General features: G+C 42.9%; 2 protein-coding genes across 2 annotated transcripts; both read right to left on the minus strand.

The window, feature by feature from the left end:
- Positions 1-6,091: 6,091 nt before the first annotated feature.
- Positions 6,092-9,718, minus strand: LOC113046553 (transcription factor Sox-9). The gene is made up of 3 exons (XM_026207365.1): positions 9,104-9,718; positions 8,342-8,589; positions 6,092-7,547 (listed from the first exon to the last, which is right to left on the minus strand). Exons 1-3 carry the CDS (start codon positions 9,502-9,504, stop codon positions 6,937-6,939), a joined length of 1,260 nt encoding a protein of 419 aa, XP_026063150.1. The 5' UTR covers positions 9,505-9,718; the 3' UTR covers positions 6,092-6,936.
- A 4,773-nt stretch (positions 9,719-14,491) lies between these two features.
- LOC113046525 (uncharacterized) lies at positions 14,492-20,081 on the minus strand. Its single transcript, XM_026207338.1, has one exon. It carries the CDS (start codon positions 20,079-20,081, stop codon positions 14,826-14,828), a length of 5,256 nt encoding a protein of 1,751 aa, XP_026063123.1. The 3' UTR covers positions 14,492-14,825.
- Positions 20,082-20,143: the final 62 nt, after the last annotated feature.

Below are 20,143 nucleotides of genomic sequence, written 5' to 3' on the forward strand. Positions count from 1 at the left end.
GATCACCATCACACTGGACGCCTGCAGAACAAGGTTTGGCTGAAGCCTGAAAATACTGAGGCAGTTAGTCTGCTACAAGTCCTGTTTGACACATAGCTTGACCAGCAAAAAACATGATTTTTATTATAACCCAGACTGCTGTATCTGTAATATTTATGGATGACTAGTTCAAGAGTACGCCCATTTGCCTACCATGCTAATTTCATCCACAAGTTTCCAAGTATGTGTAGCTCTAACGCCTTCTCTAATGTGATTCATGCATCACATCCACATCTGATGTGTAATGTGTGACGTGAATCTGTTTCCCATGTGGTTCCAGCAGTGTCTGGTCCTCCACACAACAGCAGTCATCTGACGAGCGTCTGATGGATGAGTCCAGCTCAGTGCTGGCCAGTGAAACCCAATCCATCAGAGCCTGTCAACCGCCAAGCCCTTCCACAGAGCTGCAGGTCAAGAGATGTGTCAGGAGCTGAAAATCACATTACCTTTAGTGCTGCTTTACAAAATCAAGTGTTTGTTCTACAGATTATGCCTGTTTGTTTCTGTTGCATTGGTTTTGCATTGAGTGGTTCAAGTGGTGAATGTCAATGTGTCAAACTCTCCAAAAATACCAAATTAGCAATAAAATCTACCAAAAAAGATTCTTCTGGTTGGCCAAGCTAACGCTCATGTGTAGTCTGAGGGAAGTGTAGAAACCAGGCAATAAATCTGAGCATCTCTTTTCCAGTCGCCTCTTCCATTAGTACAGCGTTCATGATGTGCGCTGGGATTGCTCCCACTCGCTTTTCAATAAGTGGCCTGTCTCCTAAAATAAAAGTGTTAGGGTTCGGTTTCACGGCAGTGAAACTTGGTGTAATTTGCGAGGTATTAAAACGTTTGGGAGCAGACGGGTGGAAGGGGAGTGTTCCTCTTTCTGACCCACGGTTGAATCCCTGCCCGTGTTCCTGGAGATGAGCGCAGTCAAACTCGACAGCAGCTCAGAAAACACTTGTGTCAAATTGAGTCAAGATGTGCGCTCGGTGTGCTGCCAGAGAAAGTGTTTACTCGTCAGTCAGCGGCGTGGGGCATCATCCGTCAATCACTCTGACAAACGACGAGTCCAGGAACCCAGCGGCGGCGGCGTGCTGGAATCACTAGTGATCAACAAGAGGCCTCGTGCGTCGACTCAAGCAGCGAAGAGAAGCTCATCAAGGGCAGTTTGGATCACGTGTGAAGGGCAAAGGCAACAGTTTCAGTTCCACAGAAGGTGACCACTGCCTCAGACGCAGGAAACCCGCAGAGAGTCACTTCAGCCAGCTTTACAGTGCATTATTATACCCAACGTCAGATTTACCAGTCATATTTTCACTGGGCCCCAACAAAAGCAGAACCGATTTATGGGTGAATCATTCGTAAAACCAGCAATTTATGCAAGAATGGTTACGTAATATGGTACTTAAGAATGGTTTAACAAAATATTTACTCAAGATTTCAACAGAAATTAGATTAGGGAACATAATCAATGTTAACTTTTAGTTTTCCCTCTGCTTATTAATAGTAAGTATGGTAGATGTAGAAGTTATGTTTAGGGTTAAAGGATCGAGAATATGGTATTGCATTAATATGTGCTTTGTAAGAATTAATAAACATCCAATATTCTAGTGATATGCATGCTAATAAGCAACTAGCTAATTTAACTAAACGGTTATATAAATTTGCTCTGCCTTTCATCTTTCACATGGTTGACTATTTATGTAGGTTTGTGTTGGGACCATTTATGTTGTGTGAATGGTTTGCACAGAAATGTGCTTGTGTTTCATGAATTGAGGATCTACACACCAACTCTAAATGGTATGATTTTTATCTTGTGAGAAGTGTAAAACTGAAAGGGCTTTCTCAAAGCATGAGGGGGAAAATGTCAAGGCTGCGCAGAACTGAAACTCAAGATCTTTCTCCTTACTCGAGGTTTTGAACTGCGACGCTTGTTGGAATGAATCAGCATTTTATAACCTGTGCTGCAGCCTGTATTTTCCCCTCGCATTCCCAGGAGGAAAGCTTCATATCTGTACTTTTCAAATGTCATATGCCTTGGAATCGGGTCTGAGTATTTCCCATGTGTCTGCTTACACTGAAAGCAGAGCAGACTTTCCCTTTAGCGCTGACCTAATCCAGTGTTACGTGACTTTTAAAGGTTAAGGTTTTGGGCTTGGTAAACTGGTTCTAGATCAGAACGCTGTCTGGGATCGAGTGATGGGGTAATGCATTACTACAAGTAGCGTTGTGTATCAGGTTACTTTTTCCGGTCCAACTCATGATTACCTATTAACTACGACTTTTGCCTTGAGATTTACTCTCTATACTAAAGTGTTACCCATTTTTCAAGTACCTAGTAAAGTAATGCATTTCTTTTCAATTTAGAACAAAATATCATGAGAGTTACCCTTTCAAACATTTGACACCTGTTGTTGCGTCTTTTCACTTTTGGTGTTAAAAGGTGTTTATAGTTAGCAAAACTACACATTTTAGTTTTTTTTTTTTTATTGCACACTGAGTATGAAATTATCGTATTAATTTTTCTCACCCTGCATTCATTCATCATCCTTTCCAATAAAATATGCATCATATTTCTTATGATGGTCAAAAGTCTCCAAAAGGCAGTTCGTAAACGTGATTGACACAATGTGAAGTTGTATTTATTTTTTAACACGCAAAATTTTCAGACTCAGTGTGCAAAGACCTTTATATATCATAAAAAGAAAGTGACCTTATTGGTTTATTTTTTCATGGACTAACACAATATTCTAACACATTACTTTAAAAATCTACAATGAAATATCGTGAGAAATTGGGAGTGAGGTAAAGAGACTGAGACACTTCTTTCATCCTGAGGATTATTCATTTCACTTTTGGTGTCAAAGGGTGTTTACAATTGCCGAAACTATACATTTTGGGTTTTTTGTTTTTAAGCATAATAAAGTAATAAAGAATAATGCATTAAAGTTTATTAAGTACGTAAAGGTGATTGACACAATGTGAGGCCGTATTTATTTTTTAACGTGCGCAAATTTCGTACTCCGTTTTCAAAGAACTTTACTTTCCATAAAAAGTTACAAGCTTACCGAATTAGTTACTTTGTAACGCAACACTGTAAACACGTAACTTTTCAAAGTAACTTTCCCCAACATTGCTGAGAATGGCATGCCTGAGCTTTTCAAAATGGTCGAAAGTCTTTGTGGACGAAGAGAATGAGGGGAAAAGGCATTGAGCGCGCGCCGTCTGAGAGCCGAGCTCTCGGGCCGTGGTCTTTGTGCGGCAGCGGCGCACGCCTGGGGAGAGAGGGGAAATGTGTTTGACATACGCTCTGCACACACTGCCGGGGAGGCAGGAACAGCAGGATACGATTAATGACCGCAGAATAAGATTGCTACAATATGGCCTCCCTCGCCCCAGCCTCCCTTTCTGTTGGGCTGTCATATTTCACAGCCATTCGTGACTTTTTGTTTTTTTCCCTTTCTTTCAAGGCTCCCCCTCTCTCTTTTTATTTCTCAGTGAGCGTCATTGATATGCAGCAGTGTGTTTCTGGAGCGGGCTGTAGACTCTGTTCTCATGGCTGGCCTTTAAAACGTCTTGGCGCTGACTCACGGCTGCAGAACTCTTGTAAACACTCAGGTAGTGTTTCGGAGCGCTTTGAAATACGAGTTTTACTATCGCAGACGTTACACGTATGACACAATGAGGAAGCGTTTGGAGTGTTCTTATGTTTGACAAGAAATCAGTGCATGACAAGTGGATTTCTAAGCTGTCTCTGTTTTTGCTTATTGGCCGTGCGTTCCCTGGCTGACAGTGGCTAAAAAAGGGGAAGTGACAGCTGTTTGTTTAGCTTTCCCTCGATGTCACAGTCCTGATGGTCTTGTGAGGCGGGCCTCAATAACCCATAACCAGATTTTAGCATGCTGATTTGTAGTACAACAAATAAAAGATGGTTTTAAAGACATCTGCGAGGGTTGGGGGCAGAAATCTGGCAGCCAAATGTTGGCAGTTCCAGCGGTGATTAAGAGTGAAACTTGGAGGCGTCCTGAACAGTCAGAAAGTGGATATCTCTGCGCATGAGCGTGTCAGTAGCCAGAGCAGCGCGGGCTGTGTTTGTTGACACTTTGAGGAGAGAATTTCAGTGTTTTCGCACCGGTCATCAATCAGGAGCAGGCCTGATATTTCCCCAGAGTCAGAAACACTCTGGAGGTACAGCTGTGTATGCTTTGAACCAAACCACCAACAATATCATCATCTTAACTATGCTCCTCACCTCTCACTCAGTCGTTATTACTACTATAAGTGTTTAGAGCCATTCACATATGATCAGTTCAATAAGTCTTGTGAATCTGACCAAAACGTGTCTGGGTTCATTCCAACATAAGAAAAATGCAAGAATCATAGTCTATTTAGGACTGTTGTTTTCACATTATGCTGTTTTCATGACATTTAAAACAAGTTCTTCCCACATTCTCATTATTGTAGTGTGTCCACATGTACTTTCTAATGAAATGAATGTTATTCTCATTATTACTTCCACTATGAATGGTATCCATTACCAGAATGGTAGCGTCTATTTCATTTTAACATGATAATCTGACTTCATTCATTTGTAATATGTTTTTTATGTGCATATACAGAAAAACAAGTATTTTACATGGTAGTGACTTTGTATAAATATGTAAGTTTTGAATAATATGAAAAAGTATATTTTCTAAGAAAATAAAAAATATATATATTTATGTGTGTGTGTGTGTGTGTAAGATAGCACTTTACTTAAAAGTGTTTATGTATAGTGCGTTATAAAGGGTTATTAAAGGGTTTATAATGCAGTATAATTATTCATAATGTGCATTGTAATAGTGTAACAATGAATTATCTTGTTATAATGTATTATCTGTGGTTATAAGTATTCATGAGATTGTACTATGAATACTGCATATCTACTGGTAAAATATACCTGTAAAGCATCTTTTATTTACAGAAAGGTGTTTTTATCTACAATAGTTTGCCTTAAAGTAGTTTTTAGACATTGGTTCTGTATAGAAAGCCTGGGCGCTTCTTCTACTCATTGCTAATCAAAACAGTCATTGATTTGGTGTATTTTAAAGTCAGTTGAGGGTTGGCTTTCACTCTCTGTGGACCGCTGTGAGACAGACAGGAAGTGAGAAGACGAATCCAGCCGCTCGCACGCTGACCGCTGGCTTCCTCCAGATACTCGTCTGCCGCTCTCTGCTTTGGACAGATGTATGTGTGGCACATATGTTGCTGCTCGTATCTGTCACACCTGTTCCACGCAGCTGTCCCGCTAAAACCCTCCATTCGCTCCAGCTCTGTGTCTCAACACAGCTGCAGTGCATTCTGGGATCAGCCTGCAGAGCACAACTGTCTCCTGATTAAAAGCCTTCAGGCTAACAGTGTCTCAGAAGATAGAGACTAAACTGTGTGTGCTAACTGTACGGTTAAGGTTACTTGCATGTGGATATGCATACTTTTTGTTATTATTTCAGAAATAAGACCCCACTAATAAAAAAAGAGGACACACTCATTGAATCTAAAGAAATGACTGAAGAGTGAAGGACGTATATTGATCTTATTGCATTGTAAAATGTTACTAGAGTGTAAATATTCAGTCTGTTGGAGTATATGTGCAGAAGCGCCATGTTTATTTAGTGTTACAGATTTGGAGAAACGTCTCATTGCATCACTTGTTCACCATTGGATCCTCTGCAGTCTGAATCAGAGCCGAAAAACCATCACAACGACCCACAAAGTGTGTGTAGACCTACATTTACAACACACACGCTCTTATTTAGTTTATATTTATGTCATTTTTACAAATGATGCCTCCAAAATACCTTGAGGGCTACAGTTGGCTGCTTGTTTTTCTGGCGTGTGTATGTCTAATGACAGGTTTGCTGCTTCATTAATCTCCTAATGACTCAGGAAATCATCGCACTGCTGTTTGTGCAGCTCAATGGCAATCCAATGCTCGAACACTGAATCATAATGTGTTAATGTCATGCACTTCTCACAGAGAGTCATCGCGGCCGATTGGAAAAAGACATCTTAAAGCAGAGGACATTTTTAATATCTTTCCTTTTATTGCAAACAATATGATACAAAAGATAAGCTTCTTTTAAGACGGTGGCATGATTTACAGTTTTTCTTTATGAAATGAAAAAAAAAAACAAGAAATGCTGGTGTGTCTTTGTAGAGATGTAGCCATGTTTGAGACAGAAAACCAACAACAACAACAAAAAAAACACAAGTTCCAGTTGTTTCATTGAAAGACTTGATCAAGCTTCACAATCGGAAGTCAACTAGAGTACCATTTTAGACATTTTAAATGGAAACATTAACAAACGATAAATAAAGGAGATGGTTAAAGTTTCTACTACATCTAAATCGTAATCGTCTCCGGAAACATCACAAATTAGTCGTACGAAGCCCCAGTGAAAATGTCAAACGAATGCTAATGAATAAATTAAAGAGGTTAGGACTGGAGGAATGGCGAGCTGCGGAGGAGCCTGGGGTCAAAGGGCACGTCCCGTTCCCCCTCCAGCAGCCGGATCTCTATAGGCACAGACGGACTCTAGAGGCAGTTTTCACAGAAACGAGAGACTCAAAGAAGCAGTCGACTGTACAGAGGACGATGCAACACTTCGCCCGAGTGTGTAAGAAACCCCCACAGATATACACAAGAGGAAAATATCAAAAAACAAATCGGATCGGAGAGCTGCGTACGAATCCCCCGACACAGCTGAGAAACGTGACACATACACGGTACATACTAAAAATAGTTATCTGGAATCTGTCCTCACAGAGGATTCTCTTGTCTCATTATATCTAGAAAAATATAATCACAACTCCGAAGGCACAGTGGGGAGAGGCGCTCGCTCAGTTTGAGTCCGTCCTCTCGGTGGCTCAGGGCCGGGACAGCTGGGTGTAGACGGGCTGCTGCTCCCAGTGCTGTGGACTGTCGGCGATCGGGGGGTACATGGGCCTCTGGTAGCTGAAGGCGGGGTACTGGCTGTAGTAGGAGCCGGCGGGGCTCTGGTGCTCGCTGTAGTTGTAGTACGAGCCTCCACCTCCTCCTCCTCCTCCGCTGCTGCTGCTGCTGCTGCTGTAGTGCTGCAGGTTGAAGCAGCCGTAGGCCACATGCTGCGGAGAGCCCTGCTGCTGCGGCGGCTGCTGCTCGCTGTAGTGGCTGGGGCTCAGCTGCTCCGTCTTGATCTGCGTCCGCTGCTCGCCCATCGGGTGCTGTTTGGACATCCAGGCGCCCCCGAAGCCGGCGGGGTAGGCCTGCGCGCCGCTGCCGACCCCCGGGTGCCCGTGAGGGGGCAGGTACTGGTCGAACTCGTGCACGTCGAACGGCTCCATGTTGGAGATGACGTCGCTGCTCAGCTCGCCGATGTCCACGGCGCCGAAGTCGATGCCCTCCTGCAGCGGACGGCCCTCGCGCTTCAGGTCCGCTTTGCTGGACGGCAGGTCCGTTTTGGGGGTCGTGGGAGGAGTCGGGGGACCCTGGGACTGACCTGCACATAACAAAGAATGAAATCAGGTTAAACTAAAGATTAACAAAAACAAATAGCGTGTAATAATTGAATTTAGTCTAACAACTGAATTGAATTTTAGGATTGGGCTTGGATTACGTAAGAGTTGTTGTTATGGATTGGTTTCCTTTGTACTCCTTCTGGTTAATATTTAATGTATTTTATAAAGCGGAGAGCTCCGGTCCTCGATTCTGATTGGCTGAGGCAAGTTCAAAGCTGTTGTAAATTACTCTACAAACACACACCTTTGTTTACGTTTGTGTAACCACTTTGTAGCAACAACTATTTCCGAGAAACTACAGTGTTTGGCGAGAGAATACTGTTTTTATTAAGATCACTATATTTTATTTGATGTTTTATTTTGTAAAACCTACGTATATGGAATCACCGTTTTATAAAAGCAATAATCCCTGTTATAAAATCACTGTAAACCACGGCTTCTTGGGGTTTAATGCTTTAACAAGCTCACGTTGTGTCAAACACGTTTACAAACTTCCTCACTTTAGATGTGGTTCGATTTTCTGCGTTTTCATAGTAAAAAAAAACCTAACAATTCAGACTAGAATTTGTAATCATGTATGTGTTTAGTTCTTAAGAAGATGCTGCACAGCGTGACGTCATATCATTACTAAAAAAACTACTTGACATGCTCAAAGTCTAGAGAGACCGCGCACTGTCTAATAAAGATACTCAGCCAAGCCAGATAAGGTTTACGAGCTCCCCGCAGGCTCTGATCGAGGCGTTACATAAGGAGCCTCTGCAGGCCGTTTCTGTACCTGAGTGGTCCCCCGGGGAGTGCACTTCGCCCATGCTGGACGCCGGAGAGTCGGCCTGCTGCAGGGCCTTGAAGATGGCGTTGGGGGAGATGTGTGTCTGCTCGCCGTCCTCGCTCTCGCTCTGGCCGTTCTTCACTGATTTCCTCCGTCTGGGCTGGTACTTGTAGTCGGGGTGGTCCTTCTTGTGCTGCACCCTCAGACGCTCGGCCTCCTCCACGAACGGACGCTTCTCGCCCTCGTTCAGTAACCTGCACACAACCAATGCTCAGATTACTCTCTTTGAGTTTGTTCTTCAGTTAACAACACAGAAACCTCACTACAGTTGCAAATTGATTTGGAAATAACTAATATGATTAAGTAATTTAGAAAAATAATCTACTTTATTTACCAATTAATAATAAAGAAACGTTTAAAAAAAAGGTATAGACTGTTCATGAAACAACTATTATTATTATTTGTTAGTTTTTTTACTTTTCTTACATAAACCCAACAAAAGTAATAATCAACTTCTTAAAACTGAAGGTGTTTACCAACTCCACAACTTTTTCTGCGTTGAAGTGCATGTGAAGTAAGGGCTAATTTACTATTTGTCTAAACTATAGTTTCACCTCACTACCAAACAGTGACCTGTTCTCAAGCTTATCGGTATTGTTTTATAACCATTGCGTAATAAATCGATGTAATTTGATAGTTTGCTAAGTGAATCAGAATTGCAGTGACTTCTGCATCAGTCCTGAACAAACAACTGAAGTGATGTCTCACCTCCAGAGTTTTCCGAGGGTCTTGCTGAGCTCGGCGTTGTGCAGGTGCGGATACTGATCCGCCAGCTTCCGGCGCGCGGCTTGAGCCCACACCATGAACGCGTTCATGGGTCTCTTGACGTGCGGCTTGCTCTTGCTGGAGCCGTTCACCCGCACGGGCATGGGCACCAGGGTCCAGTCGTAGCCCTTCAGCACCTGGGACACCGCGTCCCGGATGCACACGGGGAACTTGTCCCCCTCCTCGTCCTTCTTGAAGTCTGCGAGGCGGCTGCTCTCGCTGTCCGAGCCGGAGCCGGAGCCGGAGCCGGACGCCGAGTCCTCGGACATGCTCGGGCTGGGCGCGTCGGACAGACTCTTGTCCTGCTCGGCGCTCATCTTCAGGCACGAGTCGAACAGATTCATGCAGAAGCGCGAGGGCTGCGGACGGACGGACGCCGGTAAAATCCTCCTGCGGGGCTCAGAGCAGTGCGGAGAAGTCCTTCAGAGCTGCTCGGAGCAGGCGAAGACAGAGATATATCACAGAGACGAGGACAAATCCTGACCGAGAGAGAGTGTGTGTGTGTTTGTCAGAGTGTGTGTGTAACGGAGAGAGAGAGAGAGGTTCTGCTGGCGTTCTCTCCACATCACATCACTTATATACGGACGGAGGGATGGAGGGAGGAGGAGGAGGAGCAGATCTCTCTCTCTCTCTCTCTCTCTCTCTCTCTCGTGGTTAAGACTAACCAAACACACCAAAACTAAGAAAAAACACTATCAGCATGACACACTGTTATATCATATAAAACACACACTATCTAATGTTTTCTTCTTAACTGAGAGTTTTCCCCAGGCTCCTGTGTGTAAGGGTCAGTCATTTTACTTTAAAGCCAGTGAAAAGAAACTATTAACTGCTATTAAAGTACAGTTACTGTACTGAAAAACTGCTCATTTAGACACTCTCCTGATTTCTGCTGGATTCAGACAAACATGCAGATGTGATAAACGAAATGAAATAAGTCACTCCAGCTTGTACAAATAGCAAACTGCTCTCTGCAATGTATGTTTTGTTTTGTATGCACAGTTTAATGTTTGCACAGTGTGCATTATGTGCTCAAATCTTGATACTTTTCTTCTGTACTTCTGTCTCAAGTTTAAACTTCTCCTGATGATGTCTCAAGTGCAAACAAACCCTCGTCTGTTTTCTGTTTTCAAGTCACTTTTCTGCATTTCTCCATTTCATACATGTACAAGTCAAAGAGGCGGTTGTGTGTGTGTGTGTGTGTGTGTGTGTGTGTGTGTGTGTGTGTGGTTCTCTGTAAGACCGATAGGGGGCGACATGAGTTCAAAGACTCACCCACCACCGCTTGACTTCTCATCACCACAAATGAGTATTTTCTATGTTTCTGTAAAAATGATGGAAGTGTTCAATGGCCTTATGTATAGACAATTTAGATCTGTATTGACTTTAGAAAAAAAAAATAACCTGGTGAATATTTATTAGAATAAAACTGTGATATGGCGTGCAATGCTAAAAACACTGTGTGTAATATTTTATTGAACAGTTTTCATCCATCTGTATAGTGACAGTGCATCTAATTCATCGCTCACAAGCTTTGCTTTCCTCTGAGTCTGACAGAAAGCAAGCAGGGAATGATTCCAGTTCAAGAAATCAATCGTTCGGTACAACAGCAGCAGATCTCTGATTGTGGGGTAAATAGAGATCGCCCCGTGACTCTCGTCGCTCCCTGTGTTTATTTGTGCAAGCAATGTTGTGGAAATGTCATTTTGGGCAGAACGCGGTCCACACATGTGTTCCTCATGAGCTACCTGAAATATCATGTTTAATAGATCACAGATGTGCGTCTGCCCTCCCTCTGTATCGCCAAATTACCACAATTACCTCAGGAGGAGCGCCACGCTTTTACACCACTGTTTAGCCCAAATCTTGGATATTAAACTGGCCAGTCACCAGCACTGCTGTTCAGACGTGTGGGGTTTTGAAACAAGCTTAATGTTTACAACTCAGAATAGCTGTTTTCTAAATGAATGTATATTTGTTTGAAACAGGAGTGTACTGTAACAGTATAAATGTGTTTGCTGTCCCTATCTAGATCTGTGTATCTGTGGATCTATCACACACAGGCATCAGAGGTGTGTGTGATATCAGTCGGCGGTCTGCAGGAACTGATACAGCACGTCCTCCTTCTTCAGCATACGCTGGGAAACTTCTCAGCTTGAGTTCAAGCCCCAGTGTTAAAAACTGGGAGACAAACAGAGAGAGTCAACTGCTAAATCATGTCCCCCGCTCGCAGATTCAGCTGAGTGTGTGTGTGTGTGTGTGTGTGTGAAGTACGGCGTTCATGCTTGTGTTGTTCCTCCTACTTTCAAACGCAAAGCCCTAAGTGATGTTATCAAACAGTGAGATACTCAAATACAGTCATGGCTTCTGCTGAAAGCACAGCATTGTCTGGATCATGACAGCATCACAACAAAACAACTGCATAGCTACTCGTTTTTGTGTGTGTGTGTTTTTTTTTTTTTTTTTTTTTTTTTTTTTTTTTGCACAAATGAGTTTATACAGTCAGTTTCACTGAACCAATTGAATATTTTTCTTATGCTGTCAGGTAATCACTTCAGTGAGACAATCTAGCATACTGGCATCGTGGTAAATAAATCATATGTTTGTGGATTAATCAAATGTAACATTTATTAGACTTAAATAATAAATCAAACTAACAATGTAAGTGAATTTAAAACAATCTTCACATAAGCCCATTATAGTAAAAGTCATATTTACCCAAGCATTTCACTAGAGAGATCCAGAAACTGAATAAAGTTATCAAACACTAAATTCTAAATTAACTATAGATGAATCATTAAAGCTACAAAAATGACTAATTTCCTTTTTCTTTTGTTATTAATGAACAGTAGTGATGGGAAGTTCGGATCATTTTCGGATCAATGAACAAATCTTTTTTCTAGTCATTCCGGTCATTTTAGCTAAATGTAATTAAAATGTTGCGTGTTACTTCCACAACACATCTAGTACTTACGCAAACGTTGATCACACTACAAACAATACAATATTGCGCATGCGCGACTGAACGAATCACTCCCCGAGACGACTCGTTCTTCCCGAGTCACATTAAAGATTCGTTCTAAATGAGCGAATCGTTCAAGAACGACACATCACTAATGAACAGTCATCACAGCAGCTGGTTATTAGGCTGCTATTACTTTAAGAGCTCCGCTTCTGAACGTGATGCGCATCTAACGTACACGCTCGCAGTTTCATTCACGCTTTAATATGATATGATACATTAGGTATACATTAGGTATTAAGTATAACAGGAAAAAACTGAAAATGACAAAAAGAAATATTGAAAATTTGAATTAATTGACAGGAACATTGTATTTTACTGACATGTGGCCTGACTACATCTCATTTGAACACAGTTCGTTCGACTCGCGCCCATTTTATGTGGTCATAAAGACGTTCTGCGTATAAATAAACACAATTCTTGTCAATAAAAAGAGACAGAAGCAGCTGTTGTGAGGGGGGTGGCCAAACCTAGGCGTTAACTTTGTTAAATACTTTTAACACCATTCAGATTAGTTGCCTACGTTAATTTTGACATCACTATTCAAAACAAATACTAGCAAAAGTACACAGATGCACATTCTTACTCATCATTTTGTAGGAAAACCCTGCAGAATTTTTCTGTTGCTCCGGTCAACGTGACTGTAATCATGACTTCCTCATAAATATGAAGTTCCCAGCAGGACTTGAACACACAATTACTATTGAGACAGGATCAACTGAGATTTGTCAACTAGTCAGAGCGGTTCATTAGAAAGGAAACAGACATCAGTTGTTCCAGGATCACATTACTCTTGGGTTTCTTGACTCATTCCAAGCCAGAGCGTCAAGTCTGAGCTGAATCAAGTCATTAACTTTGCCAACTGATTCAGAGTGATTTGGTGAACCTGTTCAACTAAGTGAAAAAGCAGCTCTTTTGGCTCTGGAGTGAAGAATGTGAGGAACTCCCTGCTGTGTGGATGGGAAGACCTCTCCTCCAGGAGAAACAGAAAAAACAAGAGGCGGGAACGGAAAGATGATGCAGTCTGTGGCCTAGACTTGTGAGAAATGACTTTGCACCTGTCCGCTACTTTCCCCTGAGAAGTGCCAGCTTCCACAGGCCTGCCAGGGTGGACACACCTGGCCGTTTGGACGGGGACGGCTCTCCTCGCTTCCCAGCCCGGGGTGTGGGCACACTGTCCGCTCGGACGGCTGTCTCTGGGCATCCGTCGGCCAGATCAGAGCGCAGCCACACGGGCTGACTGTTGACACACTGCATTTTGGAGAAGCTGACGTTTGAACAAGACTTATCATGGGGCTGACACCTTCAGAAGGCACCACTCAAATGATCCCACAATGTTTCTTCACACTTCCCCGACAGCCCCTACCACAGCTGGCAGAACGGCAGATTCTTCAAGATAATTCAATAGAGCTGCTGAGAAATACAACCTGGTCTCATGAAAATATGTGCCACAGTTTAAAACAGATCTGTCCACTGAGTGGCCCTAAAACAGTGGTTCAATACGTGAACTCTGGCACACTTTTATTACGTTGCTTCAGGTACGTATTGTTGCAGTTCCGAATTCAAGTATCCGGGAACTGTTGCTAATAATTAATGCTCTATCGTTTTGGAAATATGCCCTACACCAAACCCAACCCTAAACCTACACGACAGAGTTAACAAATGCTAAACTGATATAAAAACGCATTTGTTGATTCAACCATGTCATCTCAACTTCCTTATATATAGATTTGAACTGTTTTGTCAAACCATAGTTATTAAAACCGAAGCCCCTCGCCTCTCAAATACATCTCTGTACTCCGTGAGCTACCGAACAAACCTAACGTCAATGAAAACCCATAGATATGAAGCTGGTTATGTGTGCTGCTGACATTCAAAGGCACCAGTTTTCACATTTCCCAACATATTAAAATTGTAAAATGATATTCTTCAAGTTACTGTGCAAAAATTACGCTTCATTAATCAAAACTCACACATTTGTGTGAAAAAGTATAAAAGTCGTAAGAGTTTTACTGCCTCTAGTGTCCATTTATTTTGGAAACAGGAGTTATATCTACTTATTGGTACGTATTTTGCAAAAAAAAGTGTCCTCCGGTACGTTTTTGCCATGAGACCAGGTAGGAAAAATAATGTGAACTCATGCAAGAGTGGAAGTCATGTTCAGACAAACTACTCAAATAATTACTTCACAAATTAACTTTTTAGTGCACCTACAATAAACAAACTTAGCCATGTATGTAATAAATAGGCATCTGCACACATTATTTAACCCCTCTGCATTTCAAATAAAAAATAAGTTTATAGATGTCGTGTCTTCTTCACTTAACAAGCAATAATGAACTCTGACGACTTGAATTAAAACAAAGAACTTGTTTACTGTAGTTTCAGGCAGTTTACAGGGGAATGAATTCTCTTTAGCAGCATATAAAATACTAAGTTCCCTTCTTAGGGAGCTCTCAATCTGAATAGCATTATGGGCAAATGAATTCTTAAAGGGGAACAGCCCAATTAATTACTATATATATCGTTAATGTTCTTATTATTGAAAACAATTAATTAAACATTGTACTAAACATTTATGACTCTCATTAATCTAATTTAAGTTACAACATCCTCCCCCCCGATGAACGACTGTTCATCAACTTAAATCTCTAATGCATAAAGCAACTGAACGGGTCTTCTTAATACAGTTCCTGTGGATGTGCGAACAGCACAGGATCTAACTTTGCCATCTCTGCCTGGAAACAGCTCTTCAATTTTTCCTAATTTCCAGGTTTGTCTTGGCATGTTGGCATCTCCTATGAGAACAATGTCACCTGTTTTCAGCACAGTGGGTTTCTGTGTGCTGCAAGAATGTGCAGATTTCAAGTCTAGCAGATAGTCTTTCCTCCAACGATTCCACAGATTAGTCATGAGTCTGTTTTTGTATCCCCACCTCCTTGTCATCTCTTCCTTACTCACAGTGGTATGATCATGGTCTGCAGGAAATGGTTTTGGCGGCAGTGAAGTTAGTCGTTCACCAACCAGGAAGTGAGCAGGTGTCAGTGGCTGTGGCTCGTCAGCTTCATTGTGGACAAAGGTAAGGGGTCTGGAATTCAGTGTAGCTTCTACTTCTGTGAGGAGTGTAGTCATTTCTTCAAAGGTGAGCGATGCTCTTCCTAGCACCTTTCTCAGGCACGTCTTTACAGACCTCACTAGCCTTTCCCAAAATCCACCCCACCAGGCCGCTCGCTCTACGATGAAGCGCCAGCTGATGCCCTTCCCTGAGAAGTATTCCAGCAGTTGTGGATCTTTGATGGCATGCCACAGCTCACTGAGGTCTTGGTTTGCTCTTTTGAAAGTTTTGGCATTGTCTGAATAAATGACCTTGCACAATCCTCTTCTAGAAACAAATCGCTTAAGTGCTAACAGGAAGCTTTCTGTTGACTGACTTGATACAAGCTCCAAATGCACTGCTCTGGTGACTGCACATGTGAACAGAGCAACATAAGCCTTGCATAGCACATGATCATTCTTCACATACAGTGGACCTGCAAAGTCTATACCAGTCACTGCGAATGGAGGGCTCTCTATTATTCTGTCTCGTGGGAGTGGAGCCGTGTCCTGTTGTGCGGGTTTTGCTTTAAATCTTTTGCAAACAGTACATTTTGACAGGATACCCTTTACGAGTTGTCTGCCTCGCAAAATCCAGTGTCTACTTCTTATTTGTACAAGAGTGTCTCTTAGACCAGAATGCATGGTAACTTCATGGTTGTACTGGACCAGCAGCTCACAATATCTGCCTTTGCTAGGTAGAATCCATGGGTGTTTTTCTCTGTAACTGAAGTCTGACTGTTGCAATCTGCCTCCAACACAGAGCAATTCATCAGCATCAAGGAAAGGTTTCAGATCTCTGATTTTGGAATCTGAATTCAGGGTTTTTCCAGCTTTCATCAAACTAATCTCATGACTAAAACTGCAAACTTGTGTCACTTTGGTCCAGTACTTCTCAGCCTCAAACATTTCTTCAGCAGTCAACTCACCTCTTCTCCTTGAGTTTGAACTTGTGTTGTGCACGAACCTCTTAATCCAAGCAGTAACCCGCAATACCCTTTTCAGTTTACTGTACTTCGGTAAATCTAGCACAGGTTCTGTTTCACTTTGGTCACTGCTGCTGCTGAGTTGCACACTGATCTGCTGAACTTGTTTTAGCTCATTAGTCACGTCTTCAACACTCTGATCTTCATCACTTTCCTCAGACAGATTTGGAGTAGTCAGAAATGGGGGTCCTTTCCACCACAGTCCGCTTTCTTTCAGATTAGCTACGGTCTGACCTCTGGTTGGGAGATCTGCTGGATTGGCCTTGCCTTTGCAGTGAAACCACATTGCCGGGTTGGTTAAAGACTGTATTTCAGCTACTCTGTTTGACACAAACTGTTTCCATCTGTAAGCTGGACTGCGAATCCACTGTAGTACGATCATTGAATCTGTCCAAAGGTGAACCTGTTGTAGCTCCATATTCAGAGGCTTTAGCAAGTTGTTTCCTAGTCTTGCTCCAATGACTGCTCCCATCAACTCAAGACGTGGCAGGGACATCTTTTTCAGCGGGGCTACCCTGGACTTTGAAGCAACGAGGCATGTAGACTTTGTTCCATCATCCGCCTCTCGCAGCAAGTATGCAACTGTACTGTAAGCTTTCTCACTTGCGTCACAGAACACATGAAGTTGTTGTGCATCATGCTTGTGCTCAGATTTTATTCCATACCAGCGGGGAATGACTATGTGGTGGATCTGTGGAAGTTCTGAACACCAGCTTTGCCATTCTTTTGCAAGATCTGTAGGCAGCTCCTCATCCCAGCCAAGGCCTCGTATCCACATCTCTTGAAAAAGGCATTTCACCCGCACAGTGAAAGGAGTCAGAAAGCCTATTGGGTCGAATATGCGAGCAGAGAGTTTCAGAACGCTCCTTTTGGTGTTCTCTCTTTTTGCTACAGCGTCCAGCAATGCAGTCAGATCAAAGACGAAATCATCCTTTTCAGTCCTCCACACCAAGCCTAGCACCTTCAGTACAGCTCCTGGTGTCTCTGTCTCTGGCGCAAGCTCATTCATCATCATTTTCCATTTCTCCTTCAACTCTGGACAGTTCGTTGTCCATTTGCAAAGGTCCATGCTAGCTGTGGACATAATCTGTTTGGCATTAGCAGTTATGGAGAAAGCATTCTCTACGTCACTTGCACTTGAGATAAAGTCATCGACATAAAGTGATTCCTTTATTATCTTTACTACCTCAGGAAGTTGGGCTTCATATTTCTTCAAATGTTTTCTCACTGTAGCTGCGAGGAGAAATGGGCTGGGAGATACTCCAAACACCACCCTCGTCATCCGTAGCACACGCAGCTTCTCACCTCTGACTTCATGAGGCAGTGCATCAAGCCAGAGGAATCGCACAGCATCTCGGTCCTTCTCAGCAAGAGAAATTTGCAAGAAAGCCTTTTTGATATCTGCTGTAAATGCAATCGCATGCAGTCTGAACTTGATTAATATACTGAGCAGATCTGGATTCAGGTTAGGACCAGTAAGCAGACAGTCATTAAGTGATGGAGAGTCTGTGTCATGTGATGAGGCATCAAACACTACTCTGAGTTTTGTTGTTACCTTGTCTTCGCGGAGAACAGCATGATGAGGCATATAGTATTTCACAGTGGTCGGAGATGACTCCTCCTCCACTGCATCTTCGACAATGCCCTGCTCAAGGTAATCGTTCACAACTTCATTATATCGGTGACACATCACTACATCTGACTGCAACTTTCTCTTAAGGCCTTCAAATCTTTTCCTTGCTATTCTGTAGTTATCTGGAAGTTCTGGCTTGTCAGGTCGCCACGGCAGTTCAACTTCATATCTTCCATCTTTGTACAGAGTTGTCTTTTCAAACTTGTGAAGAGCCTCCTCATCCTCAGGACTGTCTGTCTGCTTCATGGTGATACCGAGAGACTCTATTTCCCAGAAGGCTTTCAGGCGCTCTGAAACCAGTGTGTCTTCAGTAACTTGTACTTGCATGCAGGCTGAATCAGCAACACTGGACATTTTGACTGGGCCTTGCACTGACCATCCAAAGATGCTCTCAATGGCTACAAGTGCATCTGTAATTCTTTCTACTCGGCCTGACACTATACGCCAGTAGTAATCGGCACCAATCAGCATTGACAACTCTGTATCATAAGTGCCGTCGTCTGTATGATCTGCTAACTGCAAGCCTTTTCGTTCCAGCTCCGCTTGGATGTGCTCACCTGGGATCTTCATCACGGCAGTGCACACTTGGGGTGTCTCGAGTGCTTCTATTTCAATTTTCTGCTCCTTTTTCCAGATGTTCTGCAGAGTTAATTTGACTGTGTTGCGCTTTGCTGTAACTGGTGCTGTAGAGCCAAAAGTATGAAGAGTGACTGTTTCTTGCTTGATCACAGGTAACTTTAAAGCTCTCACTGTGTTTTCACTGATGAAGCTTCTCTGACTGCCTCCATCCAGTAAGCAGCGAATATTTCTACATCCACCAGGTCCTTCTGCACATGCTCTTACAGTCTGCAGAAGCACAGTGTTGTTCTGTTTAGCGGGCTGTATCTTTACTGAATGGGAAGCAAAAGAAGAAACTACATTGTCCTTGTTATCATCAGTGTCAGAATTGCGTGTCTCTCTTCTTTCACATACAGCACTGTGGTGTCGGCTTCCACATACATTACAGCACATTTTAGTCTTACAGAATCTTGCGATGTGCTTTGGCCCAAGACACACAAAGCATCTTCCCATCTTCATCAGTTTGTCCTTTCGTGCAGCAATATCAGTTTCGGGACACAGTTCTGTTTTGTGTGCTGCACTATCACAGAAAAGGCAGTTCTGTATTCTTTGACTGGTGGTTTGCAGCACTGCAGCTGATGGCATGTTGTGTTTTCTGTGCTTCATTTCAAATGATGTGTCTTGTCTTTTAACTGGTTTCTGATAACTTTGACTGTCTCTTGAATTACTTGGCTTAATCAGCTGCATGGTTCTTTCTCTGCTCAGAATCTCTTTCTGCAGGAATTCCATAACTTCTGAGACTTTCCATTCATCGCTGGCTCCTCTCTGTCGACTGTACTGGAGAGTAATGTCATCTGGAATCATCTGTAGCAGAACAGGGCACAACAAGCTGCCATAAGCCTCTGATGCGACACCCAGCGATTCTAAGCTGCGGATATGTACTTCACATTCATCATAAAGTTGTCTCAAAGCAGTGACATCGTTTGATTTCTTTACTGGGCAGAGATTCAGCAGTTTGGTCATATGAGCGTTAACAAGCAGGTCTTTTCTTCCGAACCGATTCTGCAGCAGCTCGATCGCGTGATCATAATTACTGTCTGTTAACATCAGTCCCGCTATTGCCTTTGAAGCAGCGCCGGTTAGGTACGTCTTTAAATAATTGAACTTCTCTGTTTTGCTCAGCGCATCGTTCTTGTGAATAGCGGTTTCAAACTGATTCCAAAAGTCTTGCCACTGACTAATTTCACCGTTAAACTTGTTTATAATCAACTTGGGCAACTTAACTGTTTGTCTGTGCAGCGAGGGTTCTGTGCTGCTCGGTCTGCTACTTTCCCGGTTTCTCTGTATCACTCGGTGCGCGCGTGATTTCGCGGTTATGACTCGCTCTTTATAATCCTCAACATCAGCGATTTCATTCTCCAAATCATCGGTGTCCGTCCCTTCCTCGATTCCAACATCCAACTCCAGCAGCGTTTCCCCCTTTTCAGATAACAGGGCTAACAGTTCACGTAATCGTTCAATGACTGGATCTTCTTTGTCTACCTCTGTTTCGATGTCTTGTAAAAGTCTCGTTGTGGAAGCGCGTACAGCTCTCCGTTTTCTGATTAGTCTTTCAAGTCGCTCCGCCATTTCGGGTCTTGCTTGCTAGTATCCCGGGTTTCGGCACCAAACAATTGTCGTGTCTTCTTCAC

The sequence above is a fragment of the Carassius auratus genome, chromosome 28 (genome assembly GCF_003368295.1).
Source record: "Carassius auratus strain Wakin chromosome 28, ASM336829v1, whole genome shotgun sequence".
Taxonomy (NCBI): domain Eukaryota; kingdom Metazoa; phylum Chordata; class Actinopteri; order Cypriniformes; family Cyprinidae; genus Carassius; species Carassius auratus.